At 37.1% G+C, this 19190-nt stretch overlaps 2 protein-coding genes and 1 long non-coding RNA gene across 4 annotated transcripts in view; 1 reads left to right on the top strand and 2 right to left on the bottom strand.

Annotated features, from left to right (window-relative positions):
- clcn1a (chloride channel, voltage-sensitive 1a) overlaps positions 1-5650 on the bottom strand; it is a 30361-nt gene extending 24711 nt beyond the window's left edge. For both annotated transcript variants that reach the window (XM_082185733.1, XM_082185734.1), the window contains exon 1: positions 5494-5650. In XM_082185733.1, the coding sequence (XP_082041859.1) occupies positions 5494-5544 (51 nt within the window). In that variant the 5' untranslated portion in view covers positions 5545-5650. The remainder of the gene's footprint in view (positions 1-5493) is intronic.
- Positions 5651-7549: 1899 nt separating this feature from the next.
- On the top strand, positions 7550-18366 carry styk1a (serine/threonine/tyrosine kinase 1a). The gene is made up of 10 exons (XM_082185753.1): positions 7550-7694; positions 8643-8695; positions 12244-12456; positions 12761-12991; positions 13809-13981; positions 15407-15487; positions 15791-16005; positions 16098-16138; positions 16290-16386; positions 17686-18366. Exons 2-10 carry the CDS (start codon positions 8644-8646, stop codon positions 17879-17881), a joined length of 1299 nt encoding a protein of 432 aa, XP_082041879.1. The 5' UTR covers positions 7550-7694; position 8643; the 3' UTR covers positions 17882-18366.
- On the bottom strand, positions 18056-19070 carry LOC309510847. Its single transcript, XR_014210446.1, has 2 exons — positions 18895-19070; positions 18056-18549 (listed from the first exon to the last, which is right to left on the bottom strand). It is a non-coding gene; the product is annotated as an uncharacterized lncRNA (long non-coding RNA).
- Between the last annotated feature and the right edge of the window lie 120 nt (positions 19071-19190).

The raw sequence follows: 19190 nt of genomic DNA, 5'->3' as shown, positions 1-19190 counted from the left end.
AACACAGAACCTCTTCAGTGCAGATATGCAAGACAAACCACAGTGTTATCCTTTCAAATTTGTCCGAACAGAGTACATTTGAGAACTATTTGTATGTGCTTTTAATATTCCTCACTAATGTGGTTACATCATAATTTTTTCCTTCCGAAAAAAATAAATAAATAGTAAGACATCGCCTTCATCTTCAAAACAACACCCGAAAGGTGACAGAGGAGAGGGAGTCCAAAAATAGAGGGAAATCTTCTTGACATGCTTCGAGTAAGTCCACTGGTCTATATTTAGATTTATAGGCTAATCATCCGGATAAGATCAAGACATCTGGAAAACACATTTCCCGTGTCTCCATTCCCACCACTTTTTCTAAAACACACACAGACACACACAGACACACACACACACACACACACACACACACACACACACACACACACACACACACACACACACACACACACACACACACACACACACACACACACACACACACACACACACACACACACACATACACACAGAAATTTGCCCTGGAAAAAACCCCACAACAACTCTAACTGAAATCTATTAGTGAGACTGATAGACCTATGCGTCATTTTAGAAATGTAATGAAGTAAACAATGAAAGTTAGATGTGATGTTAAGTGCTAAAAACTTCAGTCATCTAACTTGAGACAAAACTTGATCAAATATGTTTACAAAAAACATGAGATAAAGGTTGAATTGAATAAAGGTGATAAACATGCAGAACTTGTCATCTATGCTTGGTCAGCCAAAAGAAACTGAAAATGGGACACTTTCTGGCCAACATTGCAGCACTTCTAATGTTATTGTCTTTTTTATAGCTTACAGTGTAAGTTCAGCTCCGGAGGCTTCCTCAGCACTTGTTTACACAGTAATACGAACAGTAGCAATGGCGTCGTTTTTACCGTATCAATTTCGAGCCCGAGTTCTCATCCTTTGGAAGTGCATGCAAAGTGGATTTGCAGCAAAAACAGTGTCTTCTCGACATGTCAACAACATGGACCAAACTCTTCCGGGCCATAACTACTCTTCTGGGCTATAACTAGTGGTTGAGGGTCAAAGTAGATGTTCTTTGTGGGCAGCCAATAAAGAATAAAGGCTGGCATTATGCAAATTTGTTACAAACCTACGTAGGTTCGTGCAGGAAGCAAGACTGGAATCACTGATGACTCGTTCAGATTAAATTATTTATTTTGAGAGATGTAACTCTTTCAATTGTTACTGTGCTTTGGTAAGAGAAAAAAAATCTTACGTACCACACACACATTATATAGTCCATTTGCTCTCCATTTAACCTTGCTGCAATCTAGGAGAGACAACTAAAGCCCTATTCGGACGGGACTAGTTTAACATGGAGAAGTGGGGTATAATTACCGGAGCTTCTCTGTGATTTTAGTCCCGTCCGAATGTGTCATCTCAGTAATCATTACGGACAATGTCAGTCAAGATTAAGGCGACTTTTACCTTCAGTAAAAAGGTCTGGAAAAATTACCTCAGGTAATACTAATCCCGTGCAAATAGACCCGCTGTAAATATGTACGTAAATATTTCGTCATTTCCTGTTTAAAAGTAGTTTTCCGCGTTTTTTTAAATATGGAGACGCTTGAAAAAGCATTCAGTTGCGTTCTAGACGCAAGTGTTTTCCACATACCATTCAGATCAGAAAGATGATCGAAAGCACTTGTTAGAGGCACAAAACATCTTTTAGCGTTAGGTAAGTGCCTATTACCAACACAATCCAATCTGAAGTTAATTAATACGTCGTTCGACACAAAAAGTATTCTTGTCGCTTCATTAAAATAAAGGTTGAACCACTGGAGTCACATGGACTATTTTGTCTTTACTACATTTCTGGGCCTTGAAAGTTGCAATGACGTTGCAATCTATGGGGGGTCAGAAACCTCTCGGATTTCATCAAAAAATATCTTAATTTGTGTCCCGAAGATGAACGAAGGTCTTACAGGTTTGGAACGACATGAGGGTGAGTAAGTAATGACAGAATTTTTGAGTGAACTAACCCTTTAAAGAAATCTCACTTGTGACTTTAGAAATATATAAGCTATACATTTATAATATATATGGCTTAAAACCATTCCTCTGTGGTTTATTATTTTTCAGAGGATATTAAACTTGTTTCTGTATGTGTTACTATTTGCAGTTTTATTAAAGCACTCACTTTCAGCTTTGGAATGGGCCCATGTAGATGATAGGTTTATCGTGTATCTCTCTATAACACATCTCTCTCGCTCTCATTCCACGCATCTATCTAGTTACTTTCACCCGTTCCCACAGTACATGTTATCCCTTGGTTTCTCCATATTTCACCCCCTCCTTCCCAGTCTGCTTCTACACCTCCGGCCTTCTACACCCCCCCTTGCTGACCCCCTGTCCGCCATAGATTGGAACTACCCCCTTTCTACCCAGGGCCTGTAATACTAGCCGGTGGGTTAATAATAGCTTTGGTGTGACCCAATGATCACAGTCACACTTCCCCATACACCTTTCTGTGGATCTTTCTTTCTTCCAATTTGTCCATCTATCTCTCAAGGACTCCCAAGGAAAAGTTGGAAACCTATTATCAGACAACACTGTCATGCACTGGAGCACTAACAGCAAATGGCAATGTGTGCAGCTCACACATTCATGTATGTAAATCACTATCAAAGATACTACAAACAAGTAATTCCTATCAGAAAGGGCTAATGTGCTGAAGCTAAAGCGTATTGGAAGAGGTGTTTGATGGCATGCTGCTGTGCTTTTGGTCATGTTGATGGCTGTATGGGAAGACTTTTGAGGCAATTGTCATGGTGTCATCACCAGATGTTATGTAAAGTCATATGTAATTATGTTGAAGGTCTTCTAAAATAGATGTTCTTCCCATGCTCTGATGACCGCACTTGTCAACATATCCCAATATGCCTGGCCATTGTGTTGAGGCTCTTTCATTCAGCTAACTTTGCTAAATGTACACTTCAGCAATACAATGTAAAAAAAGAAAAAAAAAAGAATGACCGCATGTGTGGAACAAGAAGTGTTGTTATTTTTTAACTAAAACTAAAATTAAAATACATAAGCTTAAAGGTGAAGTACTAAAATTACTAAAACCAAAATGGAAATAAAAAATTAATTAAATCTAAACAGAAACTTTCAGAATTACTGAAATGAATTAAAATGACTAAAACAAAAGAAAAGTTAAATCAAAATATTAATGAATCCTAAAATAATACTAAAAAACACCGGAAACGATTGAGATTAAACCAGAACTGTGCTCTAAAATAACATATCACTGTAAATACGGCTAAAGCCCTGTTTGCACTGACTGTGATTAGCTTGAGATGTTTATGTGATGTTGGTTGCTACAGCAGCCATTTCTATTGTAACATTCAACTATTTCACGTGATCAAAGTCTACACTCCCACTAGGATTCGCTGCATAGAATCTCTATTCATTTACATAAAGTTGAACTCTCAGAAATCAAGAGATCAAACAAAAAATGAATAACATCTAGTTTTTTTGTTGTTGCTGTAAATCCCTGTCAGTGTTAAGTACACTCTTGGTGACCCATAACGCAAAATATGCTTATTGATAAAACATTTACACACATTTTCTCTAGCTCATTCAATCAATGATACATACTTTTTCTCGAGCTCATTCAATCAATGTTACATATACTGCTCAGTAAATCACAGTGACACAGGGACTCACAAAAGATGACCTTAACTGCTTTAAAGAAGAAAGCAATACTACCTTATTTATATTACACTCTGAACAAGATATATTACCAACACCATTTCAAATGCTCAAATGTTCAACCTCGTAAAAGAAGCCCATACATTTCTTCTGCCCTTCAGTCAAAGCAGAAATCACACCAGCCGTTGGAGCTCAAGGGACCACATTGCTGCCCTCCTATGACAGGCTGGAATTAAGGAACACATTTATAATTTATGATGGGGTTTCCACTTACACTAACACTACCATTCAAAAGTTTGGGGTCAGTAAGATGTAAAAAATAGATAAAAGAAATTAACAAATGTATTCAGCAAAGATGCATTAAATTGATCAAAAGGTACAGTCATGCCATTTATGCAAAGGATTTCTATTTCAAACAAAAACTGTTCTTTTGAATCTTCTATTAATCAAAGACTCCCGTAAAAAGCATCATGGCAGCACAAATATAAAGTTTTAGATGGCGCAGGCTTAGGTCCTTAACTCAATCTGCTTGCAATCACATCAGTCTCTATTGGGCACAGCTGATTGGTTCACTTCCTGCTGTATCAGTAGCCAATGAGATCGCTTATCAAACTTGGTCAGCATTTGCTAAAGCAGTGCAGCGCGCTTTCAGACATCCTACACCTTCCCCAGCTCCACCTGTAGATGTGCTATGGGTAATTCATGTATGCTATTTTTTTACAGCAACAGCATGTCTTACTGGCTCACAGTAGTGTGTCATGCATGTATGTATTGGCAATAGCAAGTCCTGTACTTGTTCTACAGCAGCAGATCTATTCTGCCAAGACCAAATATATCAACATAGTCATACCCATTACCATGTCAAATACTCAGAGTTGACAGAACTGTTTTCAAGATTGATAATAATAAGAAATGTTTCTTGAGCAGCAAATCAGCATAGGATGATTTCTGAAGGATCATGTGACACTGAAGACAGGAGTAATAATGCTGAAAATTCAGCTTTGATTACATGGAATAAATTATATTTTAAAATATATAAAAATAGAAACATTTATTTTAAATTTCACAATATTACTGTTTTGACTTCTTCCAAAAATCTTAAATTATTATACCGCCCCCACACTTTTGAATGGGTTTGTAGTTTTTGTAGTTTACAATGTATATTTGGGCGATTTTTCGATTAGTCTTTTTGTCTTTAAATCTTGGAAAATATATCTATTTCTATATCTTCTATCTGTCATCTATGTTAAAACATTTATCACGTCTTGAAATAATTCTCTGATCATGGTTTTGTTCAACTTTTTTTTTTTTTTACTTGTTAGAAAAAGTGCAAAGTAGACTTTCCCTGATTTTAATACTTTTATGCAGAGAATTCAAAAGTCAATCTCAAAACAGAAATGAAGAAAAACTGATTAAAAGAGAATTTCCATAATTGAAGAATCGCTCATTTTAATTTAACCTCCTATTTAAAGTCACGCTATAGCATGGACTGGGTTTTTGTCAAACTTATTCAAAGAACAAAAAGGTAGTACAGACTACAGATGTCCTCAGATAAACGAGAGATTGAGTAAACAGCTGCACTTTCCCGCGAGTTCTGCAACAGCACAGTGACTCAAAGCATACAAGTCATGCAGAGATTGTGCAACATCTTTGAGATCATATGATTTCAAATGACAGAAGAACAGCAATTCACAACTGTCTAAAGAGTAACCAGAAAGAAGAAAAGGTGAGGGAGAGAAAGAGAGAGAGAGAGAGAGAGAGAGCAGAGACAGAGATGGTGACTGACCACGGTCTGCTGGTATCTCAGAGCCTTCCTTTGCGACGCATCTGCAGCCATTGACACACTGTCACTGACCCAAAAATAAACCGCCTGTCTGTCTTAGCATTCCCACCCTGGGGTGGCACGGACTGAGGGAGAGAGGGCACGCACAAGTTCTCTCACTCGATCTTTCTTTCCTGTTTTCCACATGCACAGACATCTCCCTCTCACACACCTTCTCATTTGGTGCAACACAGCAGACCAAGTTGCCTAACTAAGCTCCGTGTGCATACATGGGTGTATGAGGACGAGCATGTGCTTGGGGCATGTACATGCGTTTGTGTATGTGTGTGAGAGGTTGTAAGTTACAAAGAGAGCATGGATGCCAAACTAAACCCATCTACCCCTTAATTAGTGAGGCCGGTTTGTTTAATAGTGGCCGATGCTGTCACCCCAGGCAACAAACTAAGGCTATGATCACCTGTTCATTTGGAAAGAGGCACAGTAAGGGTTTGAGCAGCCAAGGGAACTCCCCGTCCCCCATGAAACATGATGAGGGGAAAACAGGGAGGACCAAATCGGCCAGTTCCATATCCGATTCACACTTTTCATCAGTGATGTTCACACGAACATTAAGCAATACAGTTAATGCCACAAATAGACAGTTTTAGCTTTGAATAATCTGGATAAGAGGACAAGAAGAGTATAACATTTATAAAACGGGGTGGTAGTGGCGCAGTGGATAAGACACATGCCTTTGGTGTGAGAGACCCGGGTTCGAATCCACTGTGAGACACCAATGTGTCCCTGAGCAAGACACTTAACCCCTAGTTGCTCCAGAGGCGTGCGACCTCTGACATATATAGCAATTGTAAGTCGCCTTGGATAAAAGCGTCAGCTAAATGAATAAATGTAAATGTAAATGTAAAACTCTTGGCATCTATTTGTTATGGTTTTGAATACTGCCACAAACTTCAAAATATGTTCTTGATTATGTAGGCTGTAGTTGTCATGAACTGTCAGTTTAGATTTCATTCTCATGGACTTTTAGGGAACGTTTACACGACAACGATATGCTTAAAACGGAGAAGTTTTTCCTTTGAGTTTTCCGCGTAGACGACACCATTGTCAAAACGATTCCCATTCACACAGATTCGCGAAAATGACTAAAAACGCTGTATTCTGCTGCCAGGCCATTAGATGGCGATGAAACACTATACCGAACACGTAATATGAATGTGCATGACGTCGTCGTCTTCAGAGATTCATGTTTTTGTTGTTTACACGGAGACCGTTTTCAAAAGTTTGCGTTTTCAGGCAACCAAAACGCCGTTGTCGTGTAAACGAACGGCCAAAATGCATAAAAAGCTTTACGTTTTTAGTTGAAAACGTTGTCGGGTAAACGGGCCCTTAGTTTGGTTATCATTATTTCCTGTTGTCTTTGTTCGCGTTTCTCGCCACTTGTTTGTTACCATGGATATTCATTTAATCATCACAGCTGTTCGTATCTGAGTTTGTTATCAGTGTATAAGTTCCTTTGTTTCCTCAGTTCTTGGTCGGTTGTTGTTTGTGTCTAGAGCACAGTGTTGCACAGGCTGGAGTTTATTTGATCATTAAATCACTTAGTATTTGAAACCTGTTTGACTCTTTGTCATCTTTGGATCTTCATAATTGTAACAGAAAATAATGATAAGCAAACTAAAAGTGCATGAGAATGAAAACCATACTGACAGTTCGTGACAATAGTAGTACGCCGTAACATTTTGGAGTGCGTTTGACAGGAAAATACTATTTCAGTCTTTCTTTCACTTGTTTCAATTTACTTGTTCTTTGTTATTAATTGTGAAATTTACTAGCAAGTGTTTTTAAACATTCCTTGAAAGAAATCATACTCTCTACAATAATTTAAAAACATTTTTAAATAGTTAAAAAAAATAGTTTCAAAAGATTTTACAAGACACCAAATCATAAGCTGTCTATGGTACAGAGATATATGGCAGAAACTCAGGTGAAGGCGGAGCTTACAGAAACAGGTGTAGGGTGTGACAGCAAGAATTTAAGCAATTGACTCACAACACGATGAACAACACTTATAGAACACAAAGAGATAGGACAGAGAAGATACTTTGGGAATAAAACACGGCAAAACCAGCCTCTGACAAGAAGGAAATTACCAAGTTTGGAAAATGAGAAATAGTTATATTATTCTTCACACACAGAGATGACATGTAAGTTCATTTTTGTGTTTATAATATATTAATCAGCATAAATTATATTACAATATACTGCATTATATTTATGTTTGAAAACGTAGAACTCAAAAGAGTTAGAGGATCGACTGGTCAGTAAATTAAGCTTATCTACATTTTCACTGGTTTAATTCTAGTGCAGTTATACCAAGAATTAAAATCCACTTAATCCTGAGCTCACATTCACTCTTGTGTGTGATTGAATTTGTGGTGCATCTATGATGTAAAGACAGTAATGCAGAGGAACAGGTTGAGTGACAGTCTGGTAGTTGAATACACAAGCTCAAATGCCACAGATAGAATGTCCTGACAAAGGATGATAATTAGTGTTCAAGGCATGACCTCATCACAATGTTTTTTAGTTTTTTTTAAACTGTACAGGTACATACATTAATGTTCTGCATGTCTCTGGCAGTTTTATCTTGCGAAATTCAAAGCTTTTATTGATCTCAAATTTCATTGTTGTGATGACCAGTGTTGATCAGTGTTGGCAAAAGCTTCATACTGTCATGAGTTAATTATAACAAATATTTAGCTGCTTATCAAATAGGATGGCACTTCATAACTGATTATATATTTCAAGCTGAATAAATGTCAGATAAATCCAAATTAACCAAATTTAGCTTTAAGACTTATATTAAAAAGCATTGTGAAAACATACAAATGACTTGCTCACTATACAAAACATGCAGCAAACCACATGGGCAATCAATGTTGAACATTTACAGTCTAGTTGTATGTCAAAGAGAGTTGCCAAACTGCCTGATTATGCCAGAGATGTTATCCTTACACTCATAAAACCCATAAGCTGATGCATATGACTAGTGTTGCACTTGAATTGCTGGATATCAGTTTACATATAGTGTTTTGAAGTTGGTGCTTTGCAATATCTCATTAATGGTAGTAATATATGTTTTCTTTTTACAGTATGTCTATTTCAACCAACACAACATTTCCATGTATACCAGGCTCTCTCTGTGGTAAGTGATGTGCTAGGTGCAATTTATTAGTTTTAGTCTCTCTCTGTACACTACCATTCAAAAGTTTAGTGCCAGTAAGATTTAAAAAATAAAATAAAAAAGGGTGGGGAAAGCTTTCTTACCAGCAGCCCAAAAAGACATAGATTTGTAGCTAGTCATTCAAAAAAAGAAAGAGGTAAAGGGTTCTAAAAAATTGCTAATCTAGCGACAAAGTCGCCAAGTTTGCAAGACTGGACAGGAGCTCAAAGCTCCGGAAAGGAGCTCTTTTTACTGCAGAGAGTAGAAGATAGACAAGACAACAGCGGTAAATAAGCTAAAGTCCCAAAAAGTCGGCTTGTTCCTTTAAGTAAACATCCTTTCTTAAGTTATCTTTGTAAAGAAACCTCATTGCTTAACTGGCTACTCTCTGCTGTCTCAGACGACGACATCTTTTCCTGTCGGCCACCGTAACTTCTGTTGGTTGTAATTTGTAACCTCACCACTAGATGGCGCTAAAAATTACACAGTGCACCTTTAAACCCATTTTCAGGCCCCCACAACGCTATAATGTCAAAAAATAAACTGTCAAATATCTACTATTGTGTTAACATTTTATTGACTAAAAATGCGTTAGAAAACGTTTATCTCAAAGTCGAGTTCGTTCAGAATCAGATACATATAGCAGGTCGGCTGACTCGATTTCCTTCTCATACATTCCTGTAGCGTCACAGTGCATTTTCCTGTTGAAGCCCCAGCGTCCATTGACTTCAATGGGGCTGCTTTGAACAGTTTTTTCAGCGCTTCGAAACTAGACGGTCATTGGATAAATGCTGCGATTGTGTCCCGCCCACAGACGCTCAGCGTCTCAGGGGGTGAATGGGGAGTGGGCCGGCCTGGACTCCGGGCTTCTGCGTGATGATTGGAGGGTCTGTCGAAAGGCTGCATCTCCTTTTGATTGACAGCGATTTCATACAATAAAAAGTCGCTGACGCTGAAGCTATTCGAGCTCAGTCCCGTCGCGGATTTTTGCTGCTGCAACCTATTTCTTGGTATTTGCTTGTCGAAACTGCTAGCCAATTTTCATAATACATTTCACACAATTATACATTTATACCTTTATTATATTATTACTTATTATATTTTTTACATTATTATTATTAGTAATAATTAAAAAAAATATTATTAAAATAATAAAAAATATATATTATTAGTAGTAGTATTAATATACTTTATTATATTATTATTTATACCTTTATTATATTATTACATTTATACAATTATAACTAACTCTGCTGGCCATTGAGAGGACACTGGTCAAGTCACTGTAAAAGACGCCTAGTTGGAACGACAGGGTCGCAGAGCATTTTCTTGAAAAGGAACGTTGGCCAGAATTTCCGTATAAATAAATGGACAATTTTTATGATGTAGGCCGAAAATGAGCTTCCCCTCTTTGAAAGACCAGCAGCCGCCACTGGTCCATACATAAGTCCAATCACTCCGCAGAAATAGCAGTGCTTCACCTTCTGAGAATATAGTTCCCAGTATGTATACGGTTAGAAGATGGCTGTATCTCATGTGACCTTGTTATTTGTACACACTGTGACTATACAAATCACAACATGAAAATAGGAAAATGTTGGCATTATTTTGTCACTTATTGGGAGCAGTATGCTAGCTGGAGCCGTTTACCTCCAGTCTTTGTGCTAAGCTAGGCTAGCGGTGGGTGCGTCAGACAGAGTTACGGCACGCACGGAGATGAAAAGGGTATGAATGGACTTATCTAACCCGTGGTGTATGTAGATGTAGATAGAAATGGCTCATTCTAAGGTAATAAAAACATAACGGTTCATTATGTAAGGTTTATACACCACTGAAAACATAGTTATGTATGTGATATTGAGTATGATATTATGTATTATGATATATTCTGTCAACAGATCCTCCTAAATATTACACAATGCAGCTTTAAAAGTGCAATATTTGGAAAATGATAGTGCTATCGTCTCCGTAAACTACAAAAACGCGAATTTATGAAAAGAGTGACATCACGTGCATGTGTATTATGTGTTCAGTCTATAGCCGCATAGTGTTTCTACTAGCATGGCATGCATAATGCAGTGTCGTTTTCATGAATTCATGTGAATGGGGATTGTTTTGACTATATTGTCGTCTGTGTGCGAAAAACGCAAATGAAAAACTTTTCCGTATTGAGATTGTTGTCATGTAAATGTACCCGATGTGTCACAGCCATCTTTCAGAAAGGGACCAGAATGATCTAAGGGGCTGTTTCCATGCCATTTTCAACTAAAAGCAGAAAACTTTTTATGTATTTTGCCAATTTATTTACATAACAGTCTTTTAGGGGAGTGAAAATGCAAACTGTTGAAAACGGGTTTTTGAAAAACGATACTGTTATTGTCTCAGTGTACACTAAAAAACATGCATTTGTGAAAAACAGTGACGTGTTCAGTCCATAGACAGTATAAGAAGTGGACAGAGCCATCTCATTGGAACTCAATTGAGACAAGTGAAGCCCATTTTTAGCAATTTTTTAGCACTTCCGTTCCTGACGCGCAGACTCAAACCGAGCTTGACGACGTAGATGTGACGTGAGCAACCCGTCTGTCTTCTAGTGGCTGTGGCATGAGAAATCTGAATCATTCCCTTCCGAATCTTGCAGAGACGGAGAGCGTGAGTAGGAGGTATCCACGAGCTAGGAGCAGGAGAAACTTTTGCTAGGTATTCTGATTAATTATTTTGTCATTTTGCCTCCACGTCTCCCCGATTGCCCGCGAGCTTCTCCTTCTGTCCATACGGTATTTCTCTACTGTGCGACAGAGAGTCGCGTGGTTATGACGCAATCGTTAGCCTATTTTTACAAAAACTGCTTCTACGGGGCCATAACATAAGCTACAAGGTAATGGAGCATTTTATACATTTTCGTGTTTCTTTAGAAATAAATAATCGACAAATGGAGTCTTTAAACGCCTCAGATGTGAAGTTATTCGCTGTCAAAGTGACGCCAAAATGAATGGGAGTCAATGGGATGCTAACAGCAGGTGAAGTTCTGCTACAAGATGGTGGCACGCGGCCGGCTTCAACTTCCAGTCGACTTCCTTCCCGCTTGGTTCAGTCTATAGGCGCGTAGTGTTTCTTTACAAAGTGACCTCGCCAACTACTGGCCTGGCATGCACAATACATTGTTTTTATTTGTTTTCGTGGATTTGTGTCAATGGTGATCGTTTTGACAACGTTGTCATCTGTACATGAAAAAACTAAAGAAAAACTTTTCTAGTACTTTTTGCAGTGCATCATTGTCGCGTAAACATACCCAGAAACTAGAGCTTTAAAAACCTCATCATTCATGCCAGTGCAGCTGCAAACGAGCACTGTGATGTCATTGGTGTAGAGCACGTGGGAGGAATCTAAACCAATCAAGCTTGAGAGGGTGATCAGGTGTTCAATTTCATGACACACCTTCAACTCTATCTGTGACCAAAACATGCTAGCACATAACACAAATAAAATTCAGCTTTTTTAATCCTATTGTGTTTGTATTTTCTTTGCAGAGGTACTTTTTTATGAAGTGGAACTGATCGTCATTCCAGTGCTATTGCTCGTGGCCTTTCTTGCCACGCTGATCGTTTTGTTTGTGCTCAAATGCTCCCATAAGCCATCACATCTTTATGGACACCACAGAAATGAAAAAGATGACACACAACACCATCATAACACATTCAGCCACCGTAACAGCAACAGACGGCACCTGCAAGGCATTGATGGTAGCTACGGCATCTGACTTTGTTACACACACCAAATACTCCAGTCGTTGTATTCTGTTTATTTAAAGGTCTTCAGTTTCATGCATGATCGCAATGTTTATTTATAAGCGTTCCTGGCCATGCAGGATCGCTGTCTTTATTTAAAGGGCTTTCCCTTTATGCGTGATCACAATGTTTATTAATAGATTATCTAGTTCATTAATTATCAAAGTGTTTATATAAAGGTCTTTCACACAAGTCTTAATATACACCAAATTCTTTAAAAAAAATTTTTATCTCTTAATCTTTTGATTTACAACAACAGCTCCGGCGGAGCTGAACCCAATGGAACATGAGATTATTCCCATGACAGCCCAACCTCACCATGACATGCAGAATTCCCAGCCTGCAGTACCTCAGGACACCACTGTGAGGCATCCGGGCACTTTCCAGATGGTCTCTCCACTCGCCCCCACCTTCTCAGGGAAACAGGACAACTTCACGTTGCACAGAGCTGTCATGGACAGCCAGCCAGTCACTTTACGAATGCTTAAAGGTAAGGTTGGATCAGTGTTATTCTAATATAATTTATAAACTATTATAGTATGGATTCATATTTTTAGTTTTCATTCCAATTTTAGTTTAGGTTTTAGACATTTTATATTTGATATAAATGTTATTAGTTTTTATTAGTTGTCCAGCTATGTCTGTCTGATCTGACCTTTATTTTTTATTTTTTTACTTAGTCTCAATCATCTCCCTAGTAGAGTAGTCAGGACACTGATCATGGGGGTCGGTCATTTTAAGGGCTGTCTCAATTGCAAAATCCTTCCAGTGCACTGAAACATTCGCTCCCTGAAAAAAGTCCCACAATGCACCATGAAAGCCAGGGAGCATCGATGCTCACTATATTTAGAATGTTGCTGGTTTGATTCTCTAAAAGGATGCAGAATGGATGGATAGACAGAGAGATAGGTGGATAGATGGACAGAGAGATACACTGTAGATGGACAGAGAGATGGATAGATGGACAGAGGGATGGAGGGATAGATGGACGGAGAGATAGAGGGATAGATGGACAGAGAGATAGATGGATGAACAGAGAAATATATGGACAGAGAAATATATAGATGGATAGACAGATGGACAGAGAGACAGATATGTAAATAGATAGATAGATGGACAGAGAGATATATGGATAGATGGTCAGAGAAATAGATATAAAGAGAGATGGATGGATGGACAGATAGATATAAAGATGGACAGAGATAGATGGACAGAGAGAGATCGATAGATAGATAGATGGATAGTTTATGTATTGCAGTTCATAAACTGAACAATCTTACTTCCTATTCCAATTTTTCCCCATACAGAATCAGCCAATGCCAGAGAGATCCAGTCCTTTCTGGGGTTTTCCCACTTCCTTTCAGAGTTGGGATCGCATCCATCGCTGCCTAAAGTACTGGGGGTGGAGACACCCTTGACAATAGTGGTAGAACAGCTGGAACACGGAGACCTGCTGAGCTTCCTGTGGAGGTGCAGACAGGTACAGACTCGAGAGTAATGCTGTATTTTCAGTCTTGCAAGGGAAAAAGACGAAACTAGATTTCAGATGGCTAAATATGTCATAAACTGGCTTAACAAGTTTAGGTTTCTTTCCTGTTTGACATATTTCCTTTTGAAACAGGAATTTAGGTGTGAAAGGGGACTAATCCCTGTTTAGTTAACATCACAGACATGAACTGATAATATTTCAATAATAAAAAACAAATTGTGGAAGGAATATTCTTATCCTAGAGTTAATTGTATTGGACACAAATGCAAGATGAGATCTGTTTTCCTAAAAAAGATAGAACATTTTGATTTCATTTGATAATTCTAAAATAAGTAAATAATGTTTTTTTAAGTGCTTGTATATTTATCATATTTTAAATTATTTAATTGTGTTGCGGCTTTTAAATTACCATGTCTGTTAGCGTGTATGCAGAATCTTTATAGACACATTTTATATATAAATAAATATGAAGAGTTCAGATGCCAAAGCCTCTAAGTGCCATCTGAAATTTTCTTCTAGAATGATCATTTTTATCAAGCTCGTATATTTAAGTTCAGTAATTTCCCTTTAATGGCAATGAAAATGACCTATTAATTGTCATTTAAGTGAAATTACTGAACTTAAATATACAAGCTTGATAAAAATTATAATTCTAGAAGAAAATTTCAGATGGCACTTAGAGGCTTTTGCATCTGAACTCTTCATATTTAAAATTTACACTATTTTTACTATACAAAAGTTTGGGGTCAGCAAGATTAATAATTTTATTCAGCAAGGATGCATTAAATTGATCAAAAGTGACAGTCATTTAAAATTGTACACAAAAAAATCATGACAATTTTTTTTATCACAGTTTCCGTAAAAAAAAAAAAATCAGCTAAACTGTTTTTAATATTGATAATAAGAAATGTTCCTTGAGCACCAAATAAGGATATTAGAAAGATTTCTGAAGGATCATGTGACACTTAAGATTGGAGTAATGATGCTTTTTCATCACAGGAATAAATAACATTTTAAAATATATTAAAATAGACAAACAAGTTTTTAAATTGTAATAAAATTTCACAATATTACTGTTTTTACTGTATTTTTAATAAAATGAATGCAGCCTTGGCGAGCATGAGACTTCTTTTAAAAATATAAAAATATAATACCGACCCTCAAATCCAACAGACCTGAATTAAAAGCCACACAATTTTGATAGATAAACATGACATGTCTTGCAATTACTGTAAAATATTGATATTAAACTCTCTGAATGCGTTGATCAGTTATTTGAGCTAGAGGTCACCTGTGAATGAATGATGTAGAGGTTGTGTCATTACTGATGATCTCATTTGTAATGGATTGATTAAAAGTCAAACTGTAAGTTTAAACCTCACCTTTGTTTTGACTGACTGTAACCCTCTTTCACAGGACCACACAGGTCAGGCAGCACCGTGTGACATGACTGAAAAACGAATCTTTACCATGGGCGCACAGATTGGATCTGCTCTGGTTAGATAACAAATCAGCTTGCAAGATATACTGTATACAATCATATTGACAAGTCATGAAAGCCTGCCAATGTAAATGAATGAATGGAGAGTTTTTATGAGCCACTCAATGCATGCTTTCAGTTCATGCTGTGTCAACTTCATAAATCAAAACGAGCCCTTTACTTTGTTTGACTCTGGCATGCATTAATAATGGACAGTCATGAGCACTGGAGCATTCATGATTTTACAATGTAAAATAAATATATTGTCACACCCAAGATCAAATGTTCTTGTTCTGACACAACCGGTCTTGAAATTCCAGGAGTATCTTCATAGTAAGAATTACATCCATGGCAATGTGAGGGCTCGAAGTGTCCTGGTTGGTCGGGACCTGTCGGTCAAGCTGTGGGGTTTGGGTCCGGCATATCACAGGCAAATGAGTGGAGGCTCTATAAAAGATGTGGAAGATATGGAAATGAGAAAGTGGCAAGCGCCAGAGGTGTTGGGACAGCAACCTCTCCAGCAAAGCAGTGACATGTGAGTTTACTTTCAGTCAATGTTTTCTCAATCAATGTTTCTCAGTCAATGTTATCTTTACATTGTATTCATTTCTATTTAATCCTCCATAGATGGTCCTTTGGCATTTTGCTCTATGAGATGGTGACTTTAGGTGAGTGTGCCTGTCATTCAATAAGACAAAAATCACTCTTATAAAAGCTACAGCTGCATGGTTGTAGTTGGGTTTCACTTCTATGGGAATTTTTTTTTACCAAATTGGTTAAGTTGTCTAAAGCTTTTTACCTCTTTGTTTCTAAACTCAGGAGATCCCCCCTTTCCCAACATCATGGCCAGCGAACTTCTGCAGCATTTACAGAGAGAGAACACAATAACCAAACCCCCCAACTGCTCCAATACACTGTACGTCACTTTACCCTCACACATAAACCATTTTATGTAAAAAGTGTATAGGTTACACCATAGACTTCTACTGTTTTTAGATAAAGCTAATTATAAATACGATAGACTCACCCTAACCATGCAAACACTACCCCTAAAGAATTTTTTTTTTTTTTTTTAATTAAAGGGATACTCCACTTTAAAATGAAAATTCTGTCATCATATACTCACCCTCATGTTGTTTCAAACCTATATGAATTTCTTTCTTCTGCTGAACAGAAAGGAAGATATTTAGAAAAATATCAGTAACCAGACAGTTTCTGGTCTCATTGACTTCCATAGTATATTTTTTTTCCTACTATGGAAGTCAATGAGACCAGAAACTGTCTGGTTACTGATATTTTTCTAAATATCTTCCTTTCTGTTCAGCAGAAGAAAGAAATTCATTCAGGTTTGAAACAACATGAGGGTGAGTATATGATGACAGAATTTTCATTTTAAAGTGGAGTATCCCTTTAATATCATAATTACATTTTATAGGATATTTTATACTATTGGATACCTCTTCACACACATACAGATACCTTTAACTCTAGAGTTTAAGAAGAAATCTCCACAATGCCTCCCAAATGAATGGTCCACATCAATTTTGTTGCTCCATACAAATATACTATATATGTAAACAATTGTGTCATTTTCAGATACATTTCTTCTAAGACATTTCAGGACAAAACATCAACAACAACAAAAAAAGAAAGAAAAAAAAAAAAAAAAAAGAAAGAAAGAAACATAACTGAGTTCTCTATTAAAGGGATAGTTCACCCAAAAAGTACAATTCTGTCATCATTTACTCACCCACAAGTTGTTCCAAACCTGTATGAATATCTCTCTTCTGCTGAACACAAAAGACAATATTTTAAAGAATACGGGTATCCAAGTTGATGGGGCCCAATGACTTCCATAGTATGGAGAATAAAAAATGACTGCTTAGGGGCCAATCAACTGTTTGGTTACCGACTTTCTTCAAAATATCTTACTTTGAGTTTAGCAGGAGATAGAAATTGATACAGGTTTGGAACAACTTGGGGGTGAGTAGCCTAAATGATGACAGATACTTTTTGGGTGAACTATCCCTTTAAGTCTCCTGAGAGGGACTCGCTATAAAAACAACAACTTCTGAGCCTGAGCAATATTTTCTGTATTAAAGGACAACTATGTAATCAGACACAGTCTAAACTGTAAACTTATTAGTCAACACTAATCTATTTTATTCTGATGGCCACTATAATATGAACTAACAAAGTAACATTTGTTCTCTAGATATTCTATTATCGAGTCCTGCTGTCGATGGAAACCAAAGAAGCGAGTCTTATTGGCTGATCTGATCAGAAAGCTCCAATCAGGAGAGAGAAGCGCCAATGATCAGGCAGTGCTGCGAGTGTCTGAGCCGCTGGACATGGAGAAATACATGCGTGAAGCGGGCTATGGAGACTCCTTCAACGATGCTGCCCTCTAAAGTCACACCTCTGTCAAATTTAAAGAACACCATAATCTTATAAAGCCTGTGTTATCCAGGACGTTACATTGGATAAAGGCATAAAGCTTAATTGTAACGCAAATGAGAAGATATGTAGGCTAATGTAGCCCAGGCTAGGCTATATACACAAGTTGGAAGATTGTGTCATACACACATGCATAAATATGCAGCAACAAAAGCTCGAATGTAAAATGTGTTAGCAGCATAATGAATACATTAAATTAAATTTACTTGGTCAAGAGTGTACAAAAAAAAAGAGAGAAAAAAAAAAAAAAAACACGCACCCACAAACAAATTGTGTCTAGTACTGGTGGTATTTATTTCGGATGGACTATATCGTACCATTATGTTGATCGGTATTCCTCTAATTCAAATAATAAGACTTTAAGTTATATTATTGGTAACTGGAGAGTGTATTGCATTGTAATGATGTGTGTATTTAAAATACAATATTTATTAATGTTTTTTTATTAGGTGTTGTCATCATTAGTGCACATTCGCAATGGTTAACGGCTTAAAAATACTGTCAACAATTTGGTTTTCAACTTACTTGAACATCTTGAAGCCTGGGAGACTGCAGAGGTTAATAACCCTTCAATAATTTGGATTTTATCTGTATTTTGTTTAAATATGAAAGTTTCTCTTACCTGTTTTTTTATATATATTTTTTTATTAAATGCACATATACAAAACATTAATCACAGTACATATAGAAAATAAATTGCTGTATACAAATAGAAGTTGAGAAAACACAATAACAAAATAAAAATACCCAGGGACATTGCAGATATTTTTATCAAAAAAAAAAAAAAAAAAAAAAATCACATTTAGAGAGGAATATATCAATCTGTCGTAATGTTGCTGATTATACATAAAAGTCTGTTATTCTTCTTGTTATTTCGTACATTTCTAAGTGACTGAAGTGAATCAAACTCTAACTTAAAGCTTTTGAAGCAAGGTAGCTTTTTTTTTGCCATTTTAGTTTCTCTTACCTGTAGTTAACCAGAAGCAGGCTTGATGACGCATTGTTAGAGTGATCTGATTGGCTTCAAAGGTCACCTTTGATTATGATTGGTTAGTCTATTTACGCGGATTGATGCAAACGGATGCAAATGACCCTGCCTAATCTGGATATCCACTTTTCCCCCTGTAACCTGATTTGAAAGGGGTCCGTAGATTCAGTCCGAAAGAAATATAAATACTGATTATGTGCATCTGTTTTATGCACATTATAAGTCTGCTGCAAATTGGTAAATCTGATGTATCCTATTAACTGCATTTAGGAAAC

This window comes from Leuciscus leuciscus (assembly GCF_965113295.1).
Source record: "Leuciscus leuciscus genome assembly, chromosome: 12".
Lineage (NCBI taxonomy): Eukaryota > Metazoa > Chordata > Actinopteri > Cypriniformes > Leuciscidae > Leuciscus > Leuciscus leuciscus.
This window is presented reverse-complemented; position numbering and strand designations above follow the sequence as displayed.

What these genes read in the sequence shown, in the direction of transcription:
- styk1a (XM_082185753.1), top strand. Translation starts at nt 8,644, where the DNA reads ATGTCTATTTCAACCAACACAACATTTCCATGTATACCAGGCTCTCTC. An exon ending in CACTTTACGAATGCTTAAAG is followed by an intron (nt 12,992 to 13,808) that starts GTAAGGTTGGAT and finishes TTCCCCATACAG; the next exon opens with AATCAGCCAATGCCAGAGAG. An exon ending in CACAGATTGGATCTGCTCTG is followed by an intron (nt 15,488 to 15,790) that starts GTTAGATAACAA and finishes TTGAAATTCCAG; the next exon opens with GAGTATCTTCATAGTAAGAA.